Below are 23,990 nucleotides of genomic sequence, written 5' to 3'. Positions count from 1 at the left end.
ATATATTTGCAAATGTATTTATTTATTCATGCAGGAATTTGTGGATTTATTTACTTGTTTATTTATATATTTGCATATTTATTTATTTATGCGGGAAATTGTGGATTTATTTGCTCATTTATTTGTATATATTTGTTTATTTATTTATTTATTTATTGATTTATTTATTTATTCAGGAATTTGTGGATTTATTTACTCATTTATTTATATATTTGCTCATATAATTATTTATTGTTTTTGCAGGTTACGTATTTCATAGCCCTGGGCCTGGCTGACTGAAATTTAAAAGTCCCTGTGCATATACCACATTGTTTTATTTTTAATCCACTTAAATAAAAAAATAAAAAAACTGATTAAATTATCTTAATCTGTTTGTGTTGGGACAATATGAAGGAATTGTGTAAAACCCGGCTTTTTTTTCAGAGAGGACATAAATCACATAATTGTTGATTTTACAATAAACAAAAGAAAAAACTCTTTATCAAAGATGCTTTAAATTAGTAAAAAAAAAAACATACAAATATTAACAGGTGCAATTATTGATAAATGACATAATAACATATATTAATATTAATGACAAATAACGTGAGGCAAAATTCAGTAAAAGAAATAGTTTATGAAGACAAAGTCTGACACAAAAAGTACATTGCAAATTATAATTATTAAATCAATCATGAAATTTAAGTGTAGTTTATGCAGACATTTGTAAATCACGCAGGCACAAAATGAATAAACTGTAAGAGAGAGAGAGAGAGAAGAAAATTAATTATGCAATTATTGTAAAATAAATGCTTTAAATTGGTAAAAAGAAAAAAAATTAAAACTAAGAGGTGCAATCATTTTTTAATGACCTAATAACAGCATTGTCAACAAAAAAAATCATGGATTGGGGATACATTCAGTATGGGGGAGTGTGAGAGATCTGCAGAGTGGATGGCAACATCAACAGCCTGAGGTATCAAGACATTTGTGCTGCCCATTACATTACAAACCACAGGAGAGGGCAAATTCTTCAGCAGGATAGCGCTCCTTTTCATACTTCAGCCTCCACATCAAAGCTCCTAAAAGCTAAGAAGGTCAAGGTGCTCCAGGATTGGCCAGTCCAGTCACCAGACACGAACATTATTGAGTTTGTCTCATGTATGGATGCAGTCCACCAAACTCATGAAAGTCAGACACAATATTCATTATTTTTCCACTGCAGCATGACTTTATATTCTATACTGGACATTATTTCTGACAAGATTTTTGTCTGAGCAAAGTCAGACCTTACTGTCATAATTAAATAAATAAAAATCAAGGCATGATCATATTTTATTTAGGTAAAATAAGCGTAATCTAGAGGCTTTTGCCTTTCATATAAGCCACTTCTGATACCAAAAAAAAAAAAAAAAAAATAACTAGCAGTCAAGTTATTATTTGTTGTTCCTAAAACTTATTAACATGATAGGTAAGACTTTTGTCAGGTATGTATATGAAAATACTAATAGTGGACATCCATTTAACTTCATTAGTGGACAATTAGATTTACATTTGGCCTACTTAGGAGTGCACACAGACTGTACAAAAATAAGTAGTCTATCTAAAAAAGGATTAGAGTGTAATAAATCCAGGAATACATCTAATATGCGCAGATCCTACGCAGATATAACGCCCTTGAACATGTTTAACTCTAGACATTGTATTCATTTCGGGTCCTATCAACTGTAGAACCTGCTGCTTTGGAGTCTACTAATTATGGGTCTTTGTATCTTATATAAGTTAAGTCAAGAGTTATTATTGTAAGTAAAGTGAGCTGCGCAGTGTCACGTGATTTCTGACGTTGAGGAAAAAACTGAATCTGTCATACGTTACAAAACACTGTCCCGAGCTGCAAAGCGCAGTCCAGTATTCGGGACATGGCATGGAGGAGCTGCTTCATGAAATGGACACAAATAAACTCGATAAATGCATCATCGTTGTGTCCAAAAAGTACCAGGTAAGCTAACGTCAAACAATCTTAATATTGACATTTTGGGTTGTTGTCATGCTACGTAAATAAGTATATTCAACATTCACGCCTTCAGTTTGTGAGATGACTTGATGACCTTTTTGTGTAGTTGTTTTTAAAGTGCATTTCCTCGTACTTATATTAGGGTAAACGCTACCAAGGGTTGTTGATATTATTCTCTCACTAGGGGGCATCATCCTCAAGGCAAACTAGAGGTCGAAGTGCAGTTAAAGGGGTAGTTCATCCAAAAGTGAACATTCTGTCATCATTTACTCTTCCCAAGTGGTTTCAAACCTCTTAAACATTTCTTTTTTGTCCCGTTGAACACAAAATAAGAGATTTTGAAGAATGTTGGAAACCATTGACATCCATTAGGGCTGCACTATAAAACTCAGGTAAAGTTGGTTTTATGTTCCCACTTTCGTTCAGTGACAACTTGTGACATGCTCGCCATGTTTACCATGGTACTTTGAATATTTGGTTTGAAATCACATGCAAGTATGAATTGAAAACATCATCAGCACTATTTAAGTGACAGAACTTGATTTTAAGGTTGAATAAGTGCAGTTAAAGGGATAGTTAATCCAAAAAAATAACAATTAGGTCTTCATTTACTCTTCCTTAAGTAATTCCAAATCTTTATGAGTTTCTTTTTTCCCGTTGAACACAAAATAAGATATTTTGAAGAATGTTTGAAACCGTTGACATCCATTAAGGGCTGCACTATAAAATTACGATAAAGTTGGTTTTATATTCGCACTTTCAATTAGTGATAACTTGTGACGTGCTCCCTTTATTGTTTACCATAGTATTTCGAATATTCGGTCTGGAATCACATGCAAGTATGAATTGAAAACATCCTTATAACTATTTAATTGACTGTGAAGTTGATTTAAAGGTTGAAGAAGTGCAGTTTAAAGGTATAGTTCATCCAAAAATGAACATTCTGTCATCATTTACTCTTCCTCAAGTGGTTCCAGACTTTTATACGTTTCTCTTTATTCCTGTTGAGCACAAAATAAGAGATTATGAAGAATGTTGGAAACATTGACATCCATTAAGGCTGCACAATAAAATTGAGGTAAAGTTGGTTTTATATTCGCACATTCGTTCAGTGATAACTTGTAACATGCTCCCTATATTGCTTACCATGGTATACTGTATTGAATATTCGATCTGAAATCACACAAGTGTGATTTGAAAACAACACTAGCACTTGACTTAAAGGTCGAATAAAAGCAGTTAAAGGAATAGTTTATGCTAAAAAAAAAATTCTGTCGTAGTTTTCTCTTCCTCAAGTGGTTCCAAACCTTTATACTTATTTATAATATTTATTTATAATATTTATTTATTTATTTATTTATTTATTTATTATTTTTTTCTGTTGAACACAAAATAAGATATTTTGAAGAAAGTTGGAAACCTTGGTACTTTGAATATTCGGGCTGAAATCACACAAGTATGATTTGAAAACAATACTAGCACTATTTAATTGACCTGGAACTTGATTTAAAGGTTGAAGAAGAGCAGTTAAAGGGATCGTTCATCCAAAAATGACCATTCGGTCATCATTTAGTCTTCCTCCAGTGGTTTTAAACCTTTTGTTGGTTTTAAAAAATATGTTTCTCTTTTTTTCAGTTGAACACAAAATAAGATATTTTGAAGAATGTTGGAAAACAGTTGATATCCATTTGGGCTGAACAATAAAATAGAGGCAAAGTTGGTTTTAAAGTCACACTTTTATTCATTGACGACTTGTGGCATGCTCCCTATATTGTTTCCCATGGTATATTGAATATTTGGTCTGAAATACCATGCATGTATGATTTGAAAACAACAATAGCACTATTTAATTGAATGTAAACTTTGATTAAAGATTGAAGAAGAGCAGTTAAAGGGGTAGTTCATCCAAAAATGACCATTCTGTCATCATTTACTCTTCCTCAAGTGGTTCCAATCCTTTATACGTTTCTCTTTTTTTCAGTTGAACACAAAATAAGATATTTTGAAGAATGTTGGGAAACAGTTGATATCCTTTAGGGCTGCACAATAAAATAGAGGCAAAGTTGGTTTTAAAGTCACGCTTTTATTCAATGACGACTTGTGACATGCTCACTACATTGTTTACCACGGTATATTGAATATTTGGTCTAGAATTACATGCAAGTATGATTTAAAAATAACAATAACACTGCTTAATTGACTGTCAACTTAATTTATGGGTTGAAGAAGTGCAGTTAAAGGCATAGTTCATCCAAGAAATAAAAATATATGGTGATAGGAAAAGCTAATACTAAACAATTCACTGCCTACAAGTTTCCAACATTTTTCAAAATATCTTCTTTTGCGTTTAAAAGAGCAAAGAAATCCAAACAGGTATTGCAATTATTGGGTGAACCGTCTCTTTAATGTAACCGGAAATTACATTAAAGTAGAACATAGTACAATTATTGAAAACAAATATATTCCATAGATTAAACATCCATCCTCAGCAAAGATGTGGCTTCCGGAAAGCTGAGAGACCATCAGAAAGCAAAAGAGGTGTGCAAGAGACAGAAGCTGAAGCAGGGGGACATAACCATGCTGTGCCACCCAAGCCTGTGCCCCCTTTGCCACCCAGAAGACCACATCAACTCTTCAGACCCCTGGTGTTCACGGTGGGGGTAAGGTTTTTTTTTTTTCACACTGCAAGACTCTAAAAATAGGAAACCTGGAAATGTCAGATAATTTGTACTATTATTTTCTCCTTCTTTCTGTCTTTCTCAAACCCACAGTTTATTTTCAGGGTGGGATAAGTCGTGTAAATTGGTTAAAACTCAAATTAACATAAAAGTAGAGTAAAACTAGCTTGATCTTATTAGTTTGTCTATAATAGGTGCTACTGGTGGTATTTGCAGTTTGGTTTTCTGTGCAGTGTTTCATTTGGTGCTTCCTGTATCACATTCGCAGTTAATTCCACACTGTAAAAAAATCCTGTCAAATTTACAGTATTACTGGCAATTTTGGTTGCCAGTAATTCTGTACAATTTACAAGTGCACTGTAAATTCACAATTACAAATTTGCTGTAAACTTACAGCACAGTTGTAAATGTTAATTTACTGTGCGCTTGTAAATTTATCCAGTAATGCTATAAAACTTGCCAGTAATACTGTAAAATGTTTTAGCATACTCTAAATTAATAATTACAGTTGTGCTGTAATACTATAGCAAAACTGTAATTGTTAATGTGCAGTGCGCTTGTAAATTTTACAGTGTTACTGGTTACAAAAATTGCCAGTAATAGTGTAAATTTTACAGTGCACCACCTATCATTCATACCGAAATCGCTCCGCTTTACAACATAACTTGTACAATACATACAATATAAATTAAAGTATTGCTCAAAACACTGCCATTAACTGAGCAATGAAACCTTTTATATAAGGATTTAATTAGTTTTGTCAAAAAGTAAAGCTATTGAATATTTGTTTCGGCGTTGTGTTAATACTAAATCAGGAATTTCCCCAAATAAACATAAAAGAAAATGTAAAAAAAATGATTCAGTAGATTAATGAAGAATCTTTAACATTCGTTTGCACTGCACAAACAAGGTTGTTTAGATTTAAAAACTATATTTAAAAAAAATTTAAAAATATATTTTAAAATTAAGATATTTTAAGACCGCAGTACCAAACATGACCACCAGATGACATCCAGTTTCCATTGATGACAATGCAAGGGCGCCCTCAGTTTCCACTGAATAAAAAAAAAAAGTAATTGTGACTTTTTATCCCAGCATTGCATGATACAAACTCGCAATTCTGAAAAAAAATTCTGAGTTATTAAGGCCTAATCCCAATTCTACCCATTAGCCCTTTCCCTTACGTTTTGCATGTTTACGTGAAGGGTCAATTCTCTTTAGCTTGAAGGCGTAGGGCTAAGGGGAAGGGCTAGAAACCCCTTCAAACAGAGATTTTAATCTTTACATTTACCGATGAATATGGCCACTGTGTAAGTGCACAGTACAGTTACGATCTTATTGCCACATTATACCATTATGATAACATGATATAGTAGTCTTCAGTGATTTCCTGATGATAAATACCAAATAATAACGCAACTGGAATAATTACATGCAGTCGCGATCATCGATCTCATATGAAGCGAGAGATCGCCATGACATGTGCAGGTGTTGTAGTGCTGTCCCATTTCTTAGGAGTAAAATTGAAGCCCTTCCCGCTCACACTCTGTTTCAAGGGCCAAGGGGATGGAGTAGAGGTGCAAAAATAGAATTGGGATTGGGCCTAAGTCAGAATTGTAAGATATAAACTAAATAAATCCTTAAATATACAATTTGTTGTAGTGGTGCTCATTCATTTTTGGTTAGATGCTCCTAAATCTTTGAAGTTTGGAGATCCAAGTAAAAAAAATAAAAATTGCATTTATGAAGTGTGCCTCACACGGGTGAGTGGGCTTGACAAACCACCTGTAGAAAACACTCTTCTTTCTGTATGATTAAAAACACCCCCTTTTTACTCTAGCACTTAATTCTCTAAGCACTAAAGTTCCTTTGTATAATAAGCATTTCTTGTATGCATTGCAAGAAGGTCGCTGGGTCGAACCTCGGCTCAGTTGGCGTTTCTGTGTGGAGTTTGCATGTTCTCCCTGCCTTCGTGTGGGTTTCCTCCGGGTGCTCCGGTTTCCCCCACAGTCCAAAGACGTGGTACAGGTGAATTGGGTAGGCTAAATTGACCCTAGTGTATGAGTGTGTGTGTGAATGTGTGTGTGGATGTTTCCCAGAGATGGGTTGCGGCTGGAAGGACAACCACTGCGTAAAAACTTGTTGGATAAGTTGTCGGTTCATTCCACTGTGGCGACCCCGGATTAATAAAGGGACTAAGCCGACAAGAAAATGAATGAATGATGTATGTATTGCCTCTTCTTGTTGAATCACTGAATGCCTCCTCAATTCTAAGTCACGTTGGATTAAAAATGTGTGTTAGATGACTTAATGTAAATGTAAATTTCGAGCCCTCTGTGTATGTCTATTTTGTGTTACCATTCAATAATTTGTAGATCAAGGTAGTTCTAACATCATTTCAGTTCACAGGCTGCTCTTTCGGCGCAGCTGCCATCTTGCAGTATGAATCAGTAAAGTCGCGAGTGCAACTGGCTATAGAGGAGGCTAAAGAAGAGAAGCGGGATACACTTCTGGAGGTAAAATACAATATCAGTGTAAAATGAGCCACATTTTAGGCCCAAAAAATACCAGTCATGTTCATTACACTAGATTTCCTGCAGGGTCACGACACAACATACTGGCACAACTGGTGGAATCAGCTGTCCAACTTCCAGAAGCAGGTGATTCTGCTCATTTCTGCGGTCGATGGTTTTTGGAGTGGCCTCAGTGAGGGACAAAAAACAGTCACAGGTTGGTGTATGACTCAACTGATCCTCTAGTTTTGGGTTCTGTTACTGTTTTGAGTCGCACTATATTTTAATATCAACGTTTCTGGTTTTTCAACTTGCGCTATTGCAAACCATTAACTAAGGTGTTTACCTTGATAAACTACTAATTAACTGCTTAATGCTTATTAATAGTTAGTAAGCTAGTGGTTGTGTCTAGGTATTGGGTAGGATTAGGGATTTACAGAAAAATAAGGTCATACTTGGTAATAAACAGGTAATATTTTAATAATAGGCAGGTAATAAGCCAGTAGTAAATGGTGCGAATTGTTACTCAAACTAAAATGTTACCCTGTTTTGTTATTTAGGCCTCATAGCTTTGAACACAGTGGTCCTGTGTTGTTGGAGAGTTCCTGCAATGCAACGCTTTTTAGTCAAGTACTTCACATCGAACCCTGCCTCCAGTAAGTAAGTGCTTCTCTGAGATGTTATTATGATAATCAAGGTTATTATAGATTTGTATTAGAATTTCTCGATTTCAACTTTTTGAAACTTGCCGTACTTTTCAGTTTAGTTTTAGTTCATTTCCACTCATTTAGTTTTGATTTTGTGAACACGTTTATATTTAGTTTTCGTATATTTAGTTTCAGTTTTAATAGTTCTAGTTTAACTAAATTAACAGAACAGTCCAATGTCGTTTAGTATTTGAACAGCTTACATTAACCCTTTTTCAAAACTCTTACTTTCATTCATTTTCTTGTCGGGTCGCCACAGCGGAATGAACCGCCAAAACTCTTACTTCGTGATAAAAATAATATGATTGTTTGAAAAAAAAAAACTCTGAATCCAAAACTGTACAAATGCAACAAATAAAAGTAAAAATTATGAAAAATGTAGACAATCTTCTTTATATTAAAGATGAGTAAGTAGTTATACATGTCTAGTTTAAATATTTTAGCAAATGAAGAAAAGTTGGAACACATTGCAGGAATCAACGCTAAGGATTTTTTCATTGGTCCGATCGGGCCAATGGTTTAGTTTTTTACTTGCCCTGCCAAAATTTTCACTGGCCCCATATATTAAATAATGTGTCAAAAATAATGTTTATGATTATTAAAATGTTAAAAAATGATTTAAATAATATTTTTCAAATGTATAATATATGTATAATGAACAAAATTGTTTGTTAACAAAGCAAAAAGAGCAGTATGGAAAATGTGAAAGTATTTTATTTCTGTTCGAAATTATTTAACAAAAGGTGGCCCCAATCGGGCCAGTAATGATCCCGTCTACTGTCCCAAGTGTCTCTCACACTGGCGCTGGGCCATCGGGCAGTCCTTAGTGTTGAGCCCTGCATTTTATAGAAATATGTTTTTGTATGTAATCGAGCGCTTGAATGATGCGTTTCTCTAACCACCTTCAAGTCAAATTATCCACCACAAAATGAGGGCTTATTAATTCTGGAAATAATTATTGATGTTTTTTCAATTTGGTTTGTTTTTTAGTGGCTGTTACTAGTTTCAGTTATTTTTAGTTTTACATTTATTGGGAATTTTGTATTTTATTTTAGTTAACAAAAACATTTTTTGAGTTAGTTTTAGTTTCGTTTACTGAAATAAGCTTGATTACTTTTAAAGTCATTGATAATCTAGTAATTAATTGAATATGTTATAGATTCACAACACACGACTAACGGTATTCTGCAGAACATAAAAAAGATTACAAAAATAACTGTTTATTTTGTTTGTACAATGAATATCAGCAGTTTCTAATGTTCACTGTATGGCCAAAACAATGAAAATATATATGTTGAAATTGTCTTTTGTGTGAAGAGAAAAATATACAAGTCATAGTTTGGAATGGCATTATTAAAAGGCTAATAATTTTTACCTTAAAAGTTGTTGTTGTTTTTTTTTTTTAGAAAATTAATAACTACTTTTATTCTAGCTGAAATAAAACAAATAAGACTTTCTCAAGAAGAAAAAATATTATAGAAAATACTGTGAAAATTTCCTTGCTCTGTTTAACATCATTTGGGAAAAATAAAATTTTTCAATTTTTTAAATGTTATTAAAAAATAAAATAACCACAATTTTTAGCCAGATATTACAGGTTTTCACCCTCTATTGTTCTCTTTCAGAGACGCGTTGCCTTCCCATGGTCCTCTCTTCTTTTAGCCACTACTCAGTCATTCACATGGTGGTCAACATGTATGTGCTGTGGACCTTCTCCTCTAGCATAGTTTCTCTGCTCGGAAGGGAGCAGTTTTTGGCTCTTTATCTTTCCGGAGGTATATTAAGCACCATTAACATATCTGTATTTAGTTCCTACAGTCCTGCTCTAATATGATTTTTAAAAATGTGTTTTTGTTATCCCAAGGTGTTATCTCAACATTTGTTAGCTACGTGTTTAAAACAGCTACTGGTCGCCTGGGCCCGTCGCTTGGAGCGGTGAGTTTCCTGCATCTGTTAAGTGTTATATACAGCGGGGAAAATAAGTATTGAACACATCACCATTTTTCTCAGAAAGCATATTAATAAAGGTGCTGTAAACTTGAAATTTTCATTGGATGTTGGTAAAAACATAAGAAATTCATGTATGCAAAGAAAACAAATTTGTTTACAAATTAAGTTATGCGTAATAAAATGAAATGACACATGGAAAAAGTATTGAACACATGAAGAAAGGGGGGTGTAGAAAGGCAGTGAAGGCCCAGACAGTAGCTGAAATCTCTCTGAAATCAACCAGGGTGGACATTTTATCAAGACAATGATCCAAAACACAGCCAAGGAAACTCTCAAATGCTTTCAGAGAAAGAAAATCAAGCTGTTGAATGGCATGAGAAATTTTTAAAATGGAATAAAACGAAATTTTTATGTTTGGGTATTTACTAAAATCTGGTTCAATTCCACAAAATTATACTGATCAAAAACAAATCTTATAATGCAACAAATGCACTTCTTATAATACCATCCTTTGAAAAAAAAGCTCCTTTAAAGGTCACATGAAGTGCTTTGAAATGTGATTTGTTTTTTTTCTATGTTTGCTAACCTCAACTGTAACAAGAAGACAGGGTGGGTCATATTGTAGCTCCTCCCCTTTAAAAAAAAAACAGCTAATAGCGTTTTGTCTTTATCACAGCTCTACCAGTGAGAATGAAGCTCAACCGCATCAAATGAAGCGCAAATTAGAAGCGCCTTGAAATAGGCGGGACATGTTAGATACAAGCGAGCATTTGATTGGTCAGAAGGTTTGATGAGAAACTGAAGGGTGAGGTGATGTTAAAGAAATCGCTGATCCATTTAGGCGGACGTGACAAACAACAGAATTTGGATGTTTATATCAGGTTTAAATTTTCAAGATGCAAATGTTGTCACTGTTTTGGAGCTCACTAGCTTATAGATATCTAATATACTGATGATACTAACATCTAAAAAAAAAGTATTTTTTTAGATCTCTGATCTCACAACTCAATGTAACTATTTTACATTTTGTCAGTTTAGTGGCTAATTCATACGACTCCAGTCAATTTTCAAAAGGAGACGTGGCACCAAACCCTACACCTAAACCAAATCATCATTTGTGGATGAGCAATAAATACTAAATAGTACGAATGAGATCATACAAATTCATACAAACTAGCCATTAAATCAAAAAGTTATCAATTGTGTTGAGATTGCGTTGGCATTTCAACTGCTGCTTTTACTGCAGATATGTTTACATTTAGGGCTCTATTGTGACTATCCAAAGTGCAAAGTGCAAGGCGCAGAAGTATTAAGGGCATGTCAGAATCCACTTTTGCTATTTTAAGGATGGAAAAATCTGCTTTGCGCCTTGGTGCATGGTCTAACAGGGTTGAGCTGATTCTTTTAATGATTTATAGGTGTGTTTTGAGAATAAACCAATCAGAGTCTCATCTCCTATTCCCTTTAAGAGTCAGTTGTGTCATGCCATGGTGCATTTGCTATTTACATGCCGGACTTTGTAAGTTGAACAACTGAGCGCTTCACTAGCAATAAAACATTATTAAACAAAGCATCTACAGCGCGAGAATGAGAGATGAGCCTCCTCATTATTCACTTTCACTGTCGTGGATAAGGTAACATGTTGCCAGCACAGACATCCATTATCCTTTACATAATCAATTTCGTTTGTTAAGGGCAAAGATTTGTTTCAAAAGTATTTCTAAATTCAGTTCTAATTTCCAGCAAACCAATAAATGAACAATAATAACAAAGTGTGGTCAAAAAACTGAGTTATGTCCAAATACACATGCTGTACCCTATATGTTCTAAAACCTGACAGGTGGGCAAACCCAAGCTTGTTTTTAATAAAACAAATATAAATATGCATATAATAAATAATACTGCTAATAATAATAACATTATACAAAAGCAAATTGTTATGAATAAACTGAAAAAACAAACCCTGAGATGAAGAAGGCATGAATGTATGGTTTTAATATTTATGTAGGCTAGAAAATGTTTTGTAATATAATAATATTATAATACAGTATGTTTTGTAATATTTTAATCCTTTAATTCTTTTTCATTTGTAAAGATATTAGCGTATTGCTGTACACCCTGTCTGTATTAGGCAGTGTCAAGCTAGGCGCGCAACTAACATGCTCTGTGCTGGACTATAGACAGGCTTTGGTCTAGTCTATTGAACAGACTGTTATAATTTCTCAAAATAGCAACCCGTCAGCAATGCGCCATTACGCACCTCCTTTTTTAGACCAGAACGCCTATGGGCGCACATATGAGTGCAAATGCTTTTGCTATTTAAACAGCGTGGTCAAAATGACGTCAAAATGACTCTTGCGCCAAGTTGAAACTAGCAAACAACAATTGCGTCGCGCCTTGCACTACATTGCGCCGGGTGTATGATAGGGCCTTACCTCATTTAGCAGATGCTTTTATCCAAAGCATCTTATAAATGAGGAATGCGTCAAATGGTTTTAAGCAGTGTTTCTCATCCACGTTCTTGGAGGTTCACCAGCTCTGCCCAATTTCCATATCTCCTTAACCAAACACACCCGATTCCGATCATCAGCTCATTCGCAGAGATTAAAAGACCTGTAATGGGTATGACAGACAAAGTAGACATCCGAAACATGCAGTGTTGGTGGTCCTCCAGGAACGTGGTTGAGAAACACTGCTTTAAAGAATCATAAAGAGAGTACTAACCTTGTGTGCTACTAATACAAAGCTGCTGATATTGTTAGAGTATTCCTTAAAAGTACAAACTAGAGTAGGTAGGGATTAGGTAAAGATTTTTTATTTTGTAGCAAAGTGAGTTTTTAGGTGGCTTTTGAGAGTTTGCAGTAAATCAGCAGATGCATTGGATTGGCAGGTTCATTCCACCGGTGAGGAACAGTAAATGAACAAGTTCTGGAAAGTGATTTAGAGCCTCTCTATGATGGTACCCTGAGGCCGCACTCTTTTACTGACTGATGAGGTGCAAACTTGTACTCTTATGATAAAATGCAGTCAACTAAGCATGTGCCTGAAACCAAATACCTCATTCAGAAAGGCACAAATGATGGCTTCAAAACTAATCATGAGTTCTTTTGCAACAGAAAAAAACTTTGTCAGACATACTTTTTTGTGTTTGCTTGTGTTGGACTTTCCCCTAGTCCACCAAGTTCAAAGATCGGTCAGAGGCTTCAAATAAGTTTAAATAAAATGAATGAATCAATTTGATAAAGCATACAGGGCCCTGGGTGGCAGAGAACAGCAGCACATTCAGTCTCTGTCTGCTCACACAGACCAAAAAAATTAAATTAAATTATCGCTGCTTCATTTGTTTTCTCAACCAATGGTTGGCCACCTATCACCATATTTACTCCCCCATTCCTGCTAGATGGACAAAGCAACGCAGCCTGCACTGCAAAAAATGCTTTTCTTACTAAGATTTTTTGTCTTGTTTCTAGTCCAAATATCTAAAAGTTCTTAAATCAAGAAGCATTTTCTAAACAAGCAAAACATATGGTCTTGTTTTAAGAAATAATATGCCGAAATGAAGTGAGTTTTTCCTCAAATCAAGCAAAATAATCTGCCAATGGGGTAAGCAAAATAATCTTATCACAAATCGAAAAACAAGATTATTTTGCTCACCCCATTGGCAGATTATTTTGCTTGATTTAAGGAAAAACTCGCTTCATTTTGGCATATTATTTCTTAAAACACGACAGTATGTTTTGCTTGTCTAGAAAATGCTTCCTGATTTAAAAATTTTTAGATATTTGGACTAGAAACAAGACAAAAAATCTAGGTAAGAAAAGCATTTTTTGCAATGTAAAAGAAAGAGTTGTAACATTTTGCTGATAGCAAGTTCTCGGAATTTGACTTCTTTTATCAGTCACATGAAGCGACAGCTGTTATGAAGCAAGGTTATATGAGGTTAAGCACACAAACAAAAGTTCATATATTTAATTAAAACAGGATTAAATAATTAATACAGAAAACATCATAATTCCTTCACTTTATTAAAGGTTAGCAAGGGCAAGCACAGTAAACACGAACCTCTAAAATCACCATGCAATAATGAAGTTAGCCCAAAACAGTTTGTTTTGTAAAACAAGTGAATTGGATGAATGGGCCGTAGTGTATGAGTGTGTTTATGAATGCGAGAGTGTATGAGTGTTTCCCATTACTGGGTTGCAGCTGGAAGGGCATCCGCTGTGTAAATTAAAGGCTGGAATAGTTGGTGGTTCATTCCGCTGTGTCGACCCCTAATAAACAAAGGACTTAGCCAAAGGTGATTGAATGAATGTGTAAGTCTTGTAAAGCAAATAACAAAATTTATTCCATGCTTTACTGAAACGGTATATGAAAACTTATAAAGGGAACAGAAAAGTATTTTAAATTGGTCCAACTAACATCCAGTTCAAACCATTTCCAGAAATTAAAGGGGACCTATTATGCAAAAATCTGTTTTATAAAGGGTTTAAACACAGTTGTGTGTCAACACTGTTTGAATATAAAAAAACAACAACAACATAGGCTCATTCCGAAAGTGTAGCTTTGTATACATTTCTGGAGATCACGAATTATGTAGCCAAAGGAAAGCATGGTTGCATTTCGTCTTTAAAACGAATATAAAACGGTATAACGGCCTTTCTTTTGACCGCTTACCTCTGTTAAGACAGCTTTTCTGCTGTTACCAGTGTGTCCAGTAGCTCACCTCATACCTCAGCGGACTTGAGACGTGAAGTGAAGTGAAGAACTGTTCCAGAAAGAAAAATCAAAAGCCAAAAAATAAAGATGAGCAAGGGCAAGCACAAAAAATATAGTGTATATAAATATATAAACATATATATATATATATATATATATATATATATATATATATATATATATATATATATATATATATATATATATATATATATATATATATATATATATGTATGTGTGTGTGTGTGTGTGGGTGTGTGTGTGTGTGTGTGTGTGTATGTATGTATGTATATGTATGTATGTGTATGTATGTATGTGTATATATATGTATGTATGTATGTATGTATGTATGTATGTATATATATGTATGTATATATATATATATATATTTATAGAGAGAGAGAGAGAGAGAGAGAGAGAGAGAGAGAGACACACACACACACACAAATAAGTAAAAAACAGGGTGAGAATGTGGTAAAATCTAAAAACCTTTAGATGATTTTTAAAACTGTCGGATGGGTTTATGGAAGTGGGTGGGCGCTGGTCAATCGGTGCTTTTAAAAAACACTATGGGTTGGGTTTAGGGAAGGAAAAGGGTGGGTCAGTCGATCGGTCAGTCAGTCAGTCGACAACAGCCTCTGGTGGATTTACGCGAGAAGAGCACGAGCGAGAGAAATTTGAGATCTGAAAAATTGCACACAGCATCCTCTGGTGGATTCGCATATACAAAAACTGCAAAAAAACATACCTCCTGGGACGTATTTGACGCTCTCCAGAAATGTATACAGGGGTATGTATTCAGAATGAGCCTGGGTTGAAAAAAGTAAATACAAAAAAAGTTACAATCTCATCTGAAGTCACCCTATATAATTATAACTGTATTATAAACATCTTATAATGTTTGAAATCAAATATAATCACATAAGCTATGCAGCCCTTATGAAGTCAGTATTGGTTTGTGTCCTGTAGTCAGGCTCCATCATGACAGTACTGGCTGCAGTCTGCACCAAGATACCAGAGGCCAAATTGGGAATCGTCTTGCTTCCTGTGATCAGCTTCAGTGCTGGAAATGTAAGTGGATGTGCAGAATAATTCAACGTTTATTTTAACTTTTCTTGTGCATGTGTGGACTGGAATATCGCTATGCTTTGTATGTTTTAGGCTTTAAAAGCTCTTGTAGCTCTGGATATTGCCGGTCTACTTTTGGGATGGAGGTTTTTTGATCACGCAGCACATCTTGGTGGAGCTCTGTTTGGAGTGTAAGTATCTTGTGGTCATCACCATTGATTTGACCAGATTTCTTATTTCACAATAGAGAATATACACTTGGGAAAAAAAAAGTTCAAGTGTTTGCGCTGCCTTTATTTTTAAGTTTACTTCACTTATTAGTGAAGGTGTCTAAAAGTTGACAGGGCTTGACAATACAAGTGTAATGGACATTGTCTTAGTTTAGTTGAAATAGATAAGTAGTTGTACTTAAGAATGATGTTGACAGGACTTTATAATTCAAGTTTAATGGACATGGTCTAAGTTTGGTCCCACTTTATATTAAGTGTCCTTAACTACTATGTACTTACATCAAAAAATAAATACAATGTACTTACTGTGTTTATAATGTATTTGAGAACACTTCTGGTGCTTTTGAGATGGGATAGAGACTGGGTTATGGACAGGTTGGATGCCATGGGTAGGTTTAAGGGTGGGTTAACGTGTAAGGGATGGTCAACAATGTATTTACAAATGTGTTTACAAAAGTTAATTACAGATGTAATTACATACATGTATTTAATCAAGCATAAGTACACAGTAAATACATGTATTTACACAATAAGTACATTGTAACAAACTGTTAATTCCTGTGTAAATACATATTAGTTAAGGCCACTTAATATAAAGTGGGACCCTAAGTTTGGTGAACTTAAATTTTGAAGATGTCTTAAATCTCTCATTCATACACACTTATACACTACCACCAATTTTGTATGTGTTTGGGGGAAACCAGAGCACCCAAAGGAAGCTTTACTCACTGGGACTCAAACCAGCCTTGTTGCTGTGAGGCGACAGTGCTGATCACTGAGCCAACATTCTGCCTGCATACTTGACATTACTTACCTTAAATTAATCAGGATGACTAATGGTTTCACTAATAAACCATGATTCATTTAATACTAAAAACAGGTTTTTGAAATATGTTAATACAAATGTTACCAAAGAAGCAGATATCTGAGAAAAACCTCAAACACGCCACAACATTACAATAAGAAAGTGGCGGTCAGTGTTGCCATATACACATGAATGTTTACAGCCGTCTAAATGTTTACAGCTGTCTAAAACCCTTTCTAACGCACAAAAACACCTAAAAACTAAAACCAAGTAGAGACAGACACTTTGCTTTTGGTAAATATTTAACAAAAATCCACGTTCAAGATATGCAAACTGATCCTAAACACACCCACATTTTGTCAACCCGCTTAAGCCATTTTTTACCAGAAGACTTTCATCATCTGATGTCATCCAAAAGTAAACAAGTGTAAAAATGAATAAATAATATATCTATAATTAAAAATGCAACAAAAAAGGTATATAAGTTATGTTCCAGATGAGTTAGCTTAACTCAAAATATTAAGTTGTAATAACTCATCGGCACAATCGGCACATTAGCCCCTTTCACACAGTGATACCGGTAAATATCCGGAAAATTTCCGAAACGACTTTACCGGTATATACAAAAAAGCGCTGTTCACACAGGCGAGGACGTTACGGAATTTTTCCAGAAAAGAGCATTCACACATCCATTCCAAAATAGCGGTAAATTCTGACATCATTCACCACAAATGAGCTTTAAACGGCTGTGCTTGTATTTGTAAACATTTGACTACATTACAAACTCTGTGGATGATCAATATTGTGAACAACTTTGGCAGGATCACTTTCTCAAGTCGAGATGTTCATAATATGTGTGTGCTGGCGTTCACGGCTGTTTCACGGGCACACGCAAAGCTTGAAGGTAAACAAACAACGGCTTATCATAAGCATCTTATGGATGATTATTTACACAGTTGGCATTAAGAAGAACATATAAACGTGATCTGACTAACTCCTAGCAGCTAAATGTGTCTGGAAAAATATTCAAAGGTTTTTATTCTCATAAACCGCGCGGACGTAAATGCGTCTGACTGTTGTGATTGGCTAAAGCAGACGTCTCACGTCAGCACGTTCTAGACGTGCACGCGCATATTACGGCAATCTTCCTTCTGCATTCACACAGCGCAGCATTCCGGCAAATTGCCGGTAATGTTACAACTTCTCTTTCCAGAAAATAGCCAGAACGAATTTACCGGTATTTTCAAAAAGGACCTGTTCACACATACAACCTTTCCGGAAAATTGCCGGTAATTTTCCGGAAAGGTCTGTATGTGTGAAAGGGGCTTTTACAGTATACAGGATAGCACTATTCCAATTTTTAATGTGTGCATACACAACGGGAGAGTTCACACACACACAAAAAGAAACTTCTGTCATCCTTTAATCACACTTTACATCTTTTAAACCTTTTTTCTTCCCTTTTTAAACACAAATAAATGATTTGGAAAAAAATAAAGCTGTAACCTTTGACTTCCATACTATTTGTTTTTCCTATTACGGAAGCTAATGGTTACAGGTTTTTAGCTTTTTTTCAAAATGTGTTCGAAGGATTGAAGAGAAACATAAAGGTTTAGCACCACCTGAGGGAAGTTAAGTAGTTAGTACATTTTCATTATTGAGTGAACTATCCTTTGTACCCTTAAAGGTTAAATTTTGTTAGACGTCATTTATTCTCCTTCATTTCTTCAGGTGGTACATTGGATATGGCCATGAACTGATCTGGAGGAAGCGCGAGCCACTAATAAAATTTTGGCATGAACTGAGGAACATGTCACCCGGCAGACCTGGACCAGGTGGAGGTGGGGGTTAAATTTAGGACTGATCATTTACCGCAAGATCTGAACCCTACAGATGGAAGTGCAGATGCTCACCACACCAAAGAGCCATTGTGTGTGTAACGTTCCCCCTTTTCACTTTTCTGTCTCGAACTGTTGTTCGATTAACTTAGTCTAGTTGTTTAAAACGGTCCTGCTTTAAAGATAAAATGTGCATTTATTATATATTTCAATGTTCCGGATGGCAAAATGACAATTAAAACAAGCCAATGGCCACTTTTTCCAGGAAGATATTTACGTGTTTGCATTACACGTCTTTGCATCATTGCCTTAAAGTAAGAGTTCTCCCATTGTCATTGGGGCAATTAGGAAATAAGAATTGTCTGTATCAATCGTGATAACTCTCGCAGTGATCATTTCAACCAGCGGGTATCAAATATAAACAAGCTTTATTTTGGAGGATGAAATCTTCTACACTGTTGTTGCAATAGAGTATATAGTTCTGCTTGGTGAAAACAATGAAAAATTGATGCCTTAAAGGAAGTAAAACCGGCCTAGCAGATCTCTACAGGTGGTGCTGGGGTGGAGGAGGGCTAATAGTAAATGTTCATGATCACGTAGTTTACTGGATTCATGCTAGAGTATGCTTTATATGTGCTTTTGTGAATTTAGTTGAATGCAAATGAATGCACCAATAGTTAATTGTTAGAGTTTGATGGCTGAACTATGTGTATATACTAGTGTGAGAGAGTCCTGTGATGGACTGGCCATCTCCCCAGGGTGCTTTTCCCTGCCTTAAATAATAAACTAGGATAGGGTCTAATTGTGTTATTCCAAAAGGTTCTTATGTCAAATGGGTGTATATACACTGCCTGACAAAAGTCTTGTCGTCAATCCCAGTGTTAAGAGCAACAAATAATAACTCGACTTCTAGTTGATCATTTGGAAAAGTGTCAGAAGGTCGATTTTTCTGATGAATCATCTGTTGATCTGCATCCCAATCATCACAAATACTGCAGAAGACCTACTGGAGCCAGCATGAACCTAAGATTCTAATAGAAATCAGTCAAGTTTGGTGAAGGAAAAATCATGGTTTGGGTTTACATTCAGTATGGGGGCGTGCAAGAGATCTGCAGAGTGGATGGCAACATCAACAGCCTGAGGTATCAAGACATTTGTGCTGCCCATTACATTACAAAGCACAGTAGAGGGCAAATTCTCCAGCAGGATAGCGCTCCTTCTCATACTTCAGCCTCCACATCAAAGTTTCTGAAAGAAGAGAAGTTCAAGGTGCTCCAGGATTGGCCAGCCCAGTCACCAGACATAAATATTGTTGAGCATGTCTGGGGTAAAATGAAGGAGGAGGCATTGAGGATGAATCCAAAAAATCTTGATGAACTCTGAGAGTCCTGCAGAAATGCTTTCTTTGCCATTCCAGATGACTCTATTAATAAGTGATTTGATTTATTGCAGAGATGTATGGATGCAGTCCTCCAAGCTCATGGGAGTCATACACAATATTCATTCTTTCTCCACTGCACCATGACGTTATATTCTATATCGGACATTATTTCTGTTAAGTGTTGTCCAAGCAAAGCCAGACCTTACTGACCTAATTAAATATCATATATATAAATATATATAAATAAATAAATAAATATATATATATACACACACCCACACATACACAGTTGAAGTCAGAATTACTAGCATGATGTTTAACAGAGCAAGGAAATTTTCACAGTATGTCGGATAATATTTTTTCTTCTGGAGAAAGTTTTTGTTTTATTTCAGCTAGATTAAGCCATTTAATAATTAGCAGTTAAATAATAGCAGTTAATAATTTTTTAAAATACATTTTAAAGTCAATATGATTAGCCCCTTTAAGCTATAATTTTTTCCGATAGTCTACATAACAAACCATCATTATACAATAACTTGCCTAATTACCCTAACCTGTCTAGTTAACCTAACTAACCTAGTTAAGCCTTTAAACGTCACGTATAGCTGCTTTAATTCTAGCCGAAATAAAACAAATAAGACTTTCTCCAGAAGAAAACATTTTACCAGACATACTGTGAAAGTTTCCTTGCTGTGTTAAACATAATTTGGAAAATATTTAAAAATAATAATTCTGACTTTAACTGTATATAGACACATAGCTTAGTCCTATTCTGTGTTCAGTATCGGGCAATATATGAAAGCTGATCTAGGCCTGTTTGTTCAGTTTTGTTATGATTGCATCATCTGTGACTTGATCCAATTCATATCATGCATGGTGGTGTCGTTTCTTCTTCCTGATCCTTTTTTTTAAAAGTCTGAGTCCCCAATTTATATATCCACTACAGTTCTCAGATGTGAAAAAATAGTTTTGCAAAACCAGAGCAGTAAAGATTTTAAGTTTTATTCTCATTGATGGTTACGTTTATTTTAGAAGCATTTTGACTGTAGACTAGTTTTCTCTATGTTCCAAATGGCTTCTGACTTGCATGTAATGTTTAATTTATTTTAATTGCATTTTAAATCTTTAACTGTAACGTTTAAAGTATAATTTAAAGTAAAAAGTTCAAAACTCAAACTTTACGGCATTATTTGCTTTAACCATTTTTGTAAAACAGTTTTCTTTGAAAATACACATAAATCTTGTAAATTGTTTTTTTTTATCTCAAGAATCATTGATATATATATATATATATATATATATATATATATATATATATATATATATATATATATGTATATATATATGTATATATATATATATATATATATATATATATATATATATATATATATATATATATTATTTTATTTTTTTACTTATTATCAGTTCTTTAATGAAAACTGCCACATTTAGTCTCTTTTCACTAGCACTAGTGGTATTTTATTATTATTCATTATTATTTTTTACGGTGACACAGTAGTTCCGTGGTTACCACTGTCACCTAACAGCAAGAAGGTCGCTGGTTTGAGTCCCTGCTGGGTCAGTTGGGATTTCTGTGTGGAGTTTGCATGTTCTCCTCATGTTGGCTTGGGTTTCCTCCGGGTGCTCCTGTTTCCCCAACAGTCCAAACACATGCGCTATAGGCGAATTGAACAAACTAAATTGGCCTTAGTATATGAGTGAAGGAGGGTGTATGCATGTTTCCCAGTAATGGGTTGCAGCTGGAAAGGCATCCGCTGTGTAAAAAATATGCTGGAATAGTTGGTGGTTCATTCCGCTGTGGTGACTCTTGATGAATAAAGGGACTAAGCTGAAGGAAAATGACTGAATTAATATTTCTACCCGTGCAGAAATGCAACACAAGCTTCAAATGTGCAACAGCGTGTTAAAATCGCGTATAAAGATATGAATTGTGTGGCTTTTGGAACGTTTTTTTAATGTTTCATGTGTGCTTTACATGTGTCCCATGTGTGATTTTAACATGTGGTTGCTCATTTGAGTACAAAGCATTGCTTTTGTTCAGTAAGGGTGCAATACAAGCTGTATATAATTATAATTAGTCACTAGAATTCGTTCTTAAAATAATCACCCTGCCGAACCCGTTCCCTGTAGTTGGATGAACTGGTTCCCCGAAGCATTGTTTTGTAATCAGTCAGTCTGACAGTTTGTGGCTGGAGGCAGCACAGGGCTCAAGTTCCTCAATCAAAACTCACTTTCAGATGTGCCTGACAGTCTCTCAGGCCCTGTTTACACCAACACGGCTATTTTCAAAACCGCCTATAATATGTTATTTTATAAATGTAAAAATATTTATACAACAGTTCTTTCTGGTTCTTGAATCTGATTGGCTGGTAGCCTTGCGATATTCTGCAAATAACTGCACTCGTCCAGCCTCTTCACCCTTGTGTATTACTCCGCCCACATACAGCAACAAGCAGCGGACACTCTACATTTTGACAAATATTGCAGCTGTTGGACAACATAATGTACTTTTGAGGCTTTTTTTAGTTGTGAATGTAGTTGTTTAGATTGCAAATATGCAGTTTATTTATAAGGATAGTGCCTATTTTTAAACAGAAAGAAAGAAGAAATGCCCGCATGTGTTTTTCCTTATCGCAAACACAACAGTAATCTGCTAGTGTTTGCTTTACTTTGGTTTTTTTGCAATTAATTTTTGTGATTTCCTGATTGCAACAGAGAAATAAATATCTGTAGACTGATGGCATTATAATCTTAAAATGTGAGCAAAATCAGCTGTTTTGTCATCACTTTAGACCAGGGATGTCAAACTCAATTCCCTGAGGGCCACAGCCCTGCTCAGTTTAGTTCCAACCCTGCTCCAACACACTTACCTGTAGGTTTCAAACAAGCCTGAAGGACTCAATAAATTTAATTAGGTGTGTTTTATTAGGGTTGAAACTAAACTGTACAGGGCTGCGGCCCTCCAGGAATTGAGTTTGACATCCCTGCTTTAGACATTACGCTAGAGAATCATTCAAATACTAGCTCTAAAGTGGCGTTAGTGAATTACTAATGGTTCCTGCTGTTCTGACGTCAGCTGCAGATGCGAATGAATGGCGAAAAAAAGTAGTTCCTCATACAAAAGGATTTTGACACTCTCCGTGTTTGATTTTCTTTTTTATAAACACGATTATGCCATCAAACTGTTGTATAAACGCAATATCACATGAGTAGCAGTGCGATATGGCTGTATATCATCCAGGTGGGACACTAAGGCACTCTGCCTGCGGCCTTGTGTCAACGCACACCTCCCACCAGTAGCGATAAACAGCCACATCGCACTGCTACATGTGTTGCATTGTGTTTATATATTATAGCTATATTATGACTATTTCTGCTACTTGTGTTATATTGTGTTTATATATTATAGCTATATTATGACTATTAAAAAAAACACCTATTTTCAAAACTATGATATGCAGTTTGGCCATTTGTCCACACAAAAACAGTGTCAGGAAACTAAATGCGAAACGTTTTGAAGACTCCGGCTAGGGTGAAGATGTTTAGAAAGTTAAAGTGCATGCTGTTTTCTCCTTTCTTATTGGTGAACACAGATTTATTGTAAAGCTTTTATTGGCTGCTGATTCTGCATGCCCTTGACTGTGTATCACACGATTGTTGCTGCTTGCTCAAACTACCAGTTTAAAATGGGCCAAAATACCACAATCCTTGTCATCTCTTCAGTCATTTTCCTTCGGCTTAGTCTCTATTTCAGAGGCTGCCACAGCGAAATGAACCTCCAACTATTCCAGCATACGCAGCGGATGCCCTTCCAGCCGCAACCCAGTACTGGGAAACACCCTTATACACTCATTCACACACATACACTACAGAGAATTTAGTTTACCCAATTCACGTATACCACATGTCTTTGGAGCACCTGGATGTTCACAGGGAGAACATGCAAACTCCACACAGAAATGCCAACTGTTCTTGAACCAGCAACATTCTTGCTCTGAGGTGACAGTGCTGACCACTGAGCCACCGTGCCGCCTTATCATTTCTTTGGACAATGTATTTGTTTCATGATTTATGTTCAGGGAAAAGA

At 35.3% G+C, this 23,990-nt stretch overlaps 2 protein-coding genes across 15 annotated transcripts in view; one reads left to right on the top strand and one right to left on the bottom strand.

The window, feature by feature from the left end:
• Window positions 1–23,990, bottom strand: part of il20rb (interleukin 20 receptor subunit beta) — a 203,216-nt gene that overhangs the window by 160,651 nt on the left and 18,575 nt on the right. The gene's annotated exons all lie outside the window — the stretch shown is intronic.
• parla (presenilin associated, rhomboid-like a) lies at window positions 1,675–18,770 on the top strand. 14 transcript variants are annotated; one of them, XM_087239393.1, is made up of 12 exons: window positions 1,675–1,978; window positions 2,178–2,225; window positions 2,327–2,385; window positions 4,464–4,653; window positions 7,081–7,187; window positions 7,272–7,401; window positions 7,745–7,840; window positions 9,517–9,666; window positions 9,756–9,826; window positions 15,527–15,628; window positions 15,719–15,816; window positions 18,392–18,770. In XM_087239393.1, exons 7-12 carry the CDS (start codon window positions 7,795–7,797, stop codon window positions 18,510–18,512), a joined length of 588 nt encoding a protein of 195 aa, XP_087095519.1. In that variant the 5' UTR covers window positions 1,675–1,978; window positions 2,178–2,225; window positions 2,327–2,385; window positions 4,464–4,653; window positions 7,081–7,187; window positions 7,272–7,401; window positions 7,745–7,794; the 3' UTR covers window positions 18,513–18,770.

This window comes from Danio rerio, chromosome 2 (genome assembly GCF_052040795.2).
Source record: "Danio rerio strain M-AB ecotype USA chromosome 2, GRCz13ab, whole genome shotgun sequence".
Taxonomy (NCBI): Eukaryota; Metazoa; Chordata; class Actinopteri; order Cypriniformes; family Danionidae; genus Danio; species Danio rerio.
Note: the sequence above shows the minus strand (reverse complement) of the source record. Positions and strands in the feature narration are given on the sequence as shown.

Bases quoted from the DNA above. Each gene is read 5' to 3' on its own strand.
- parla (XM_087239387.1), top strand. From the start codon at position 1,899: ATGGCATGGAGGAGCTGCTTCATGAAATGGACACAAATAAACTCGATA. The intron at 7,188-7,271 runs GTAAAATACAAT...GATTTCCTGCAG, and splicing joins AGCGGGATACACTTCTGGAG to GGTCACGACACAACATACTG. The intron at 15,629-15,718 runs GTAAGTGGATGT...TGTATGTTTTAG, and splicing joins TCAGCTTCAGTGCTGGAAAT to GCTTTAAAAGCTCTTGTAGC.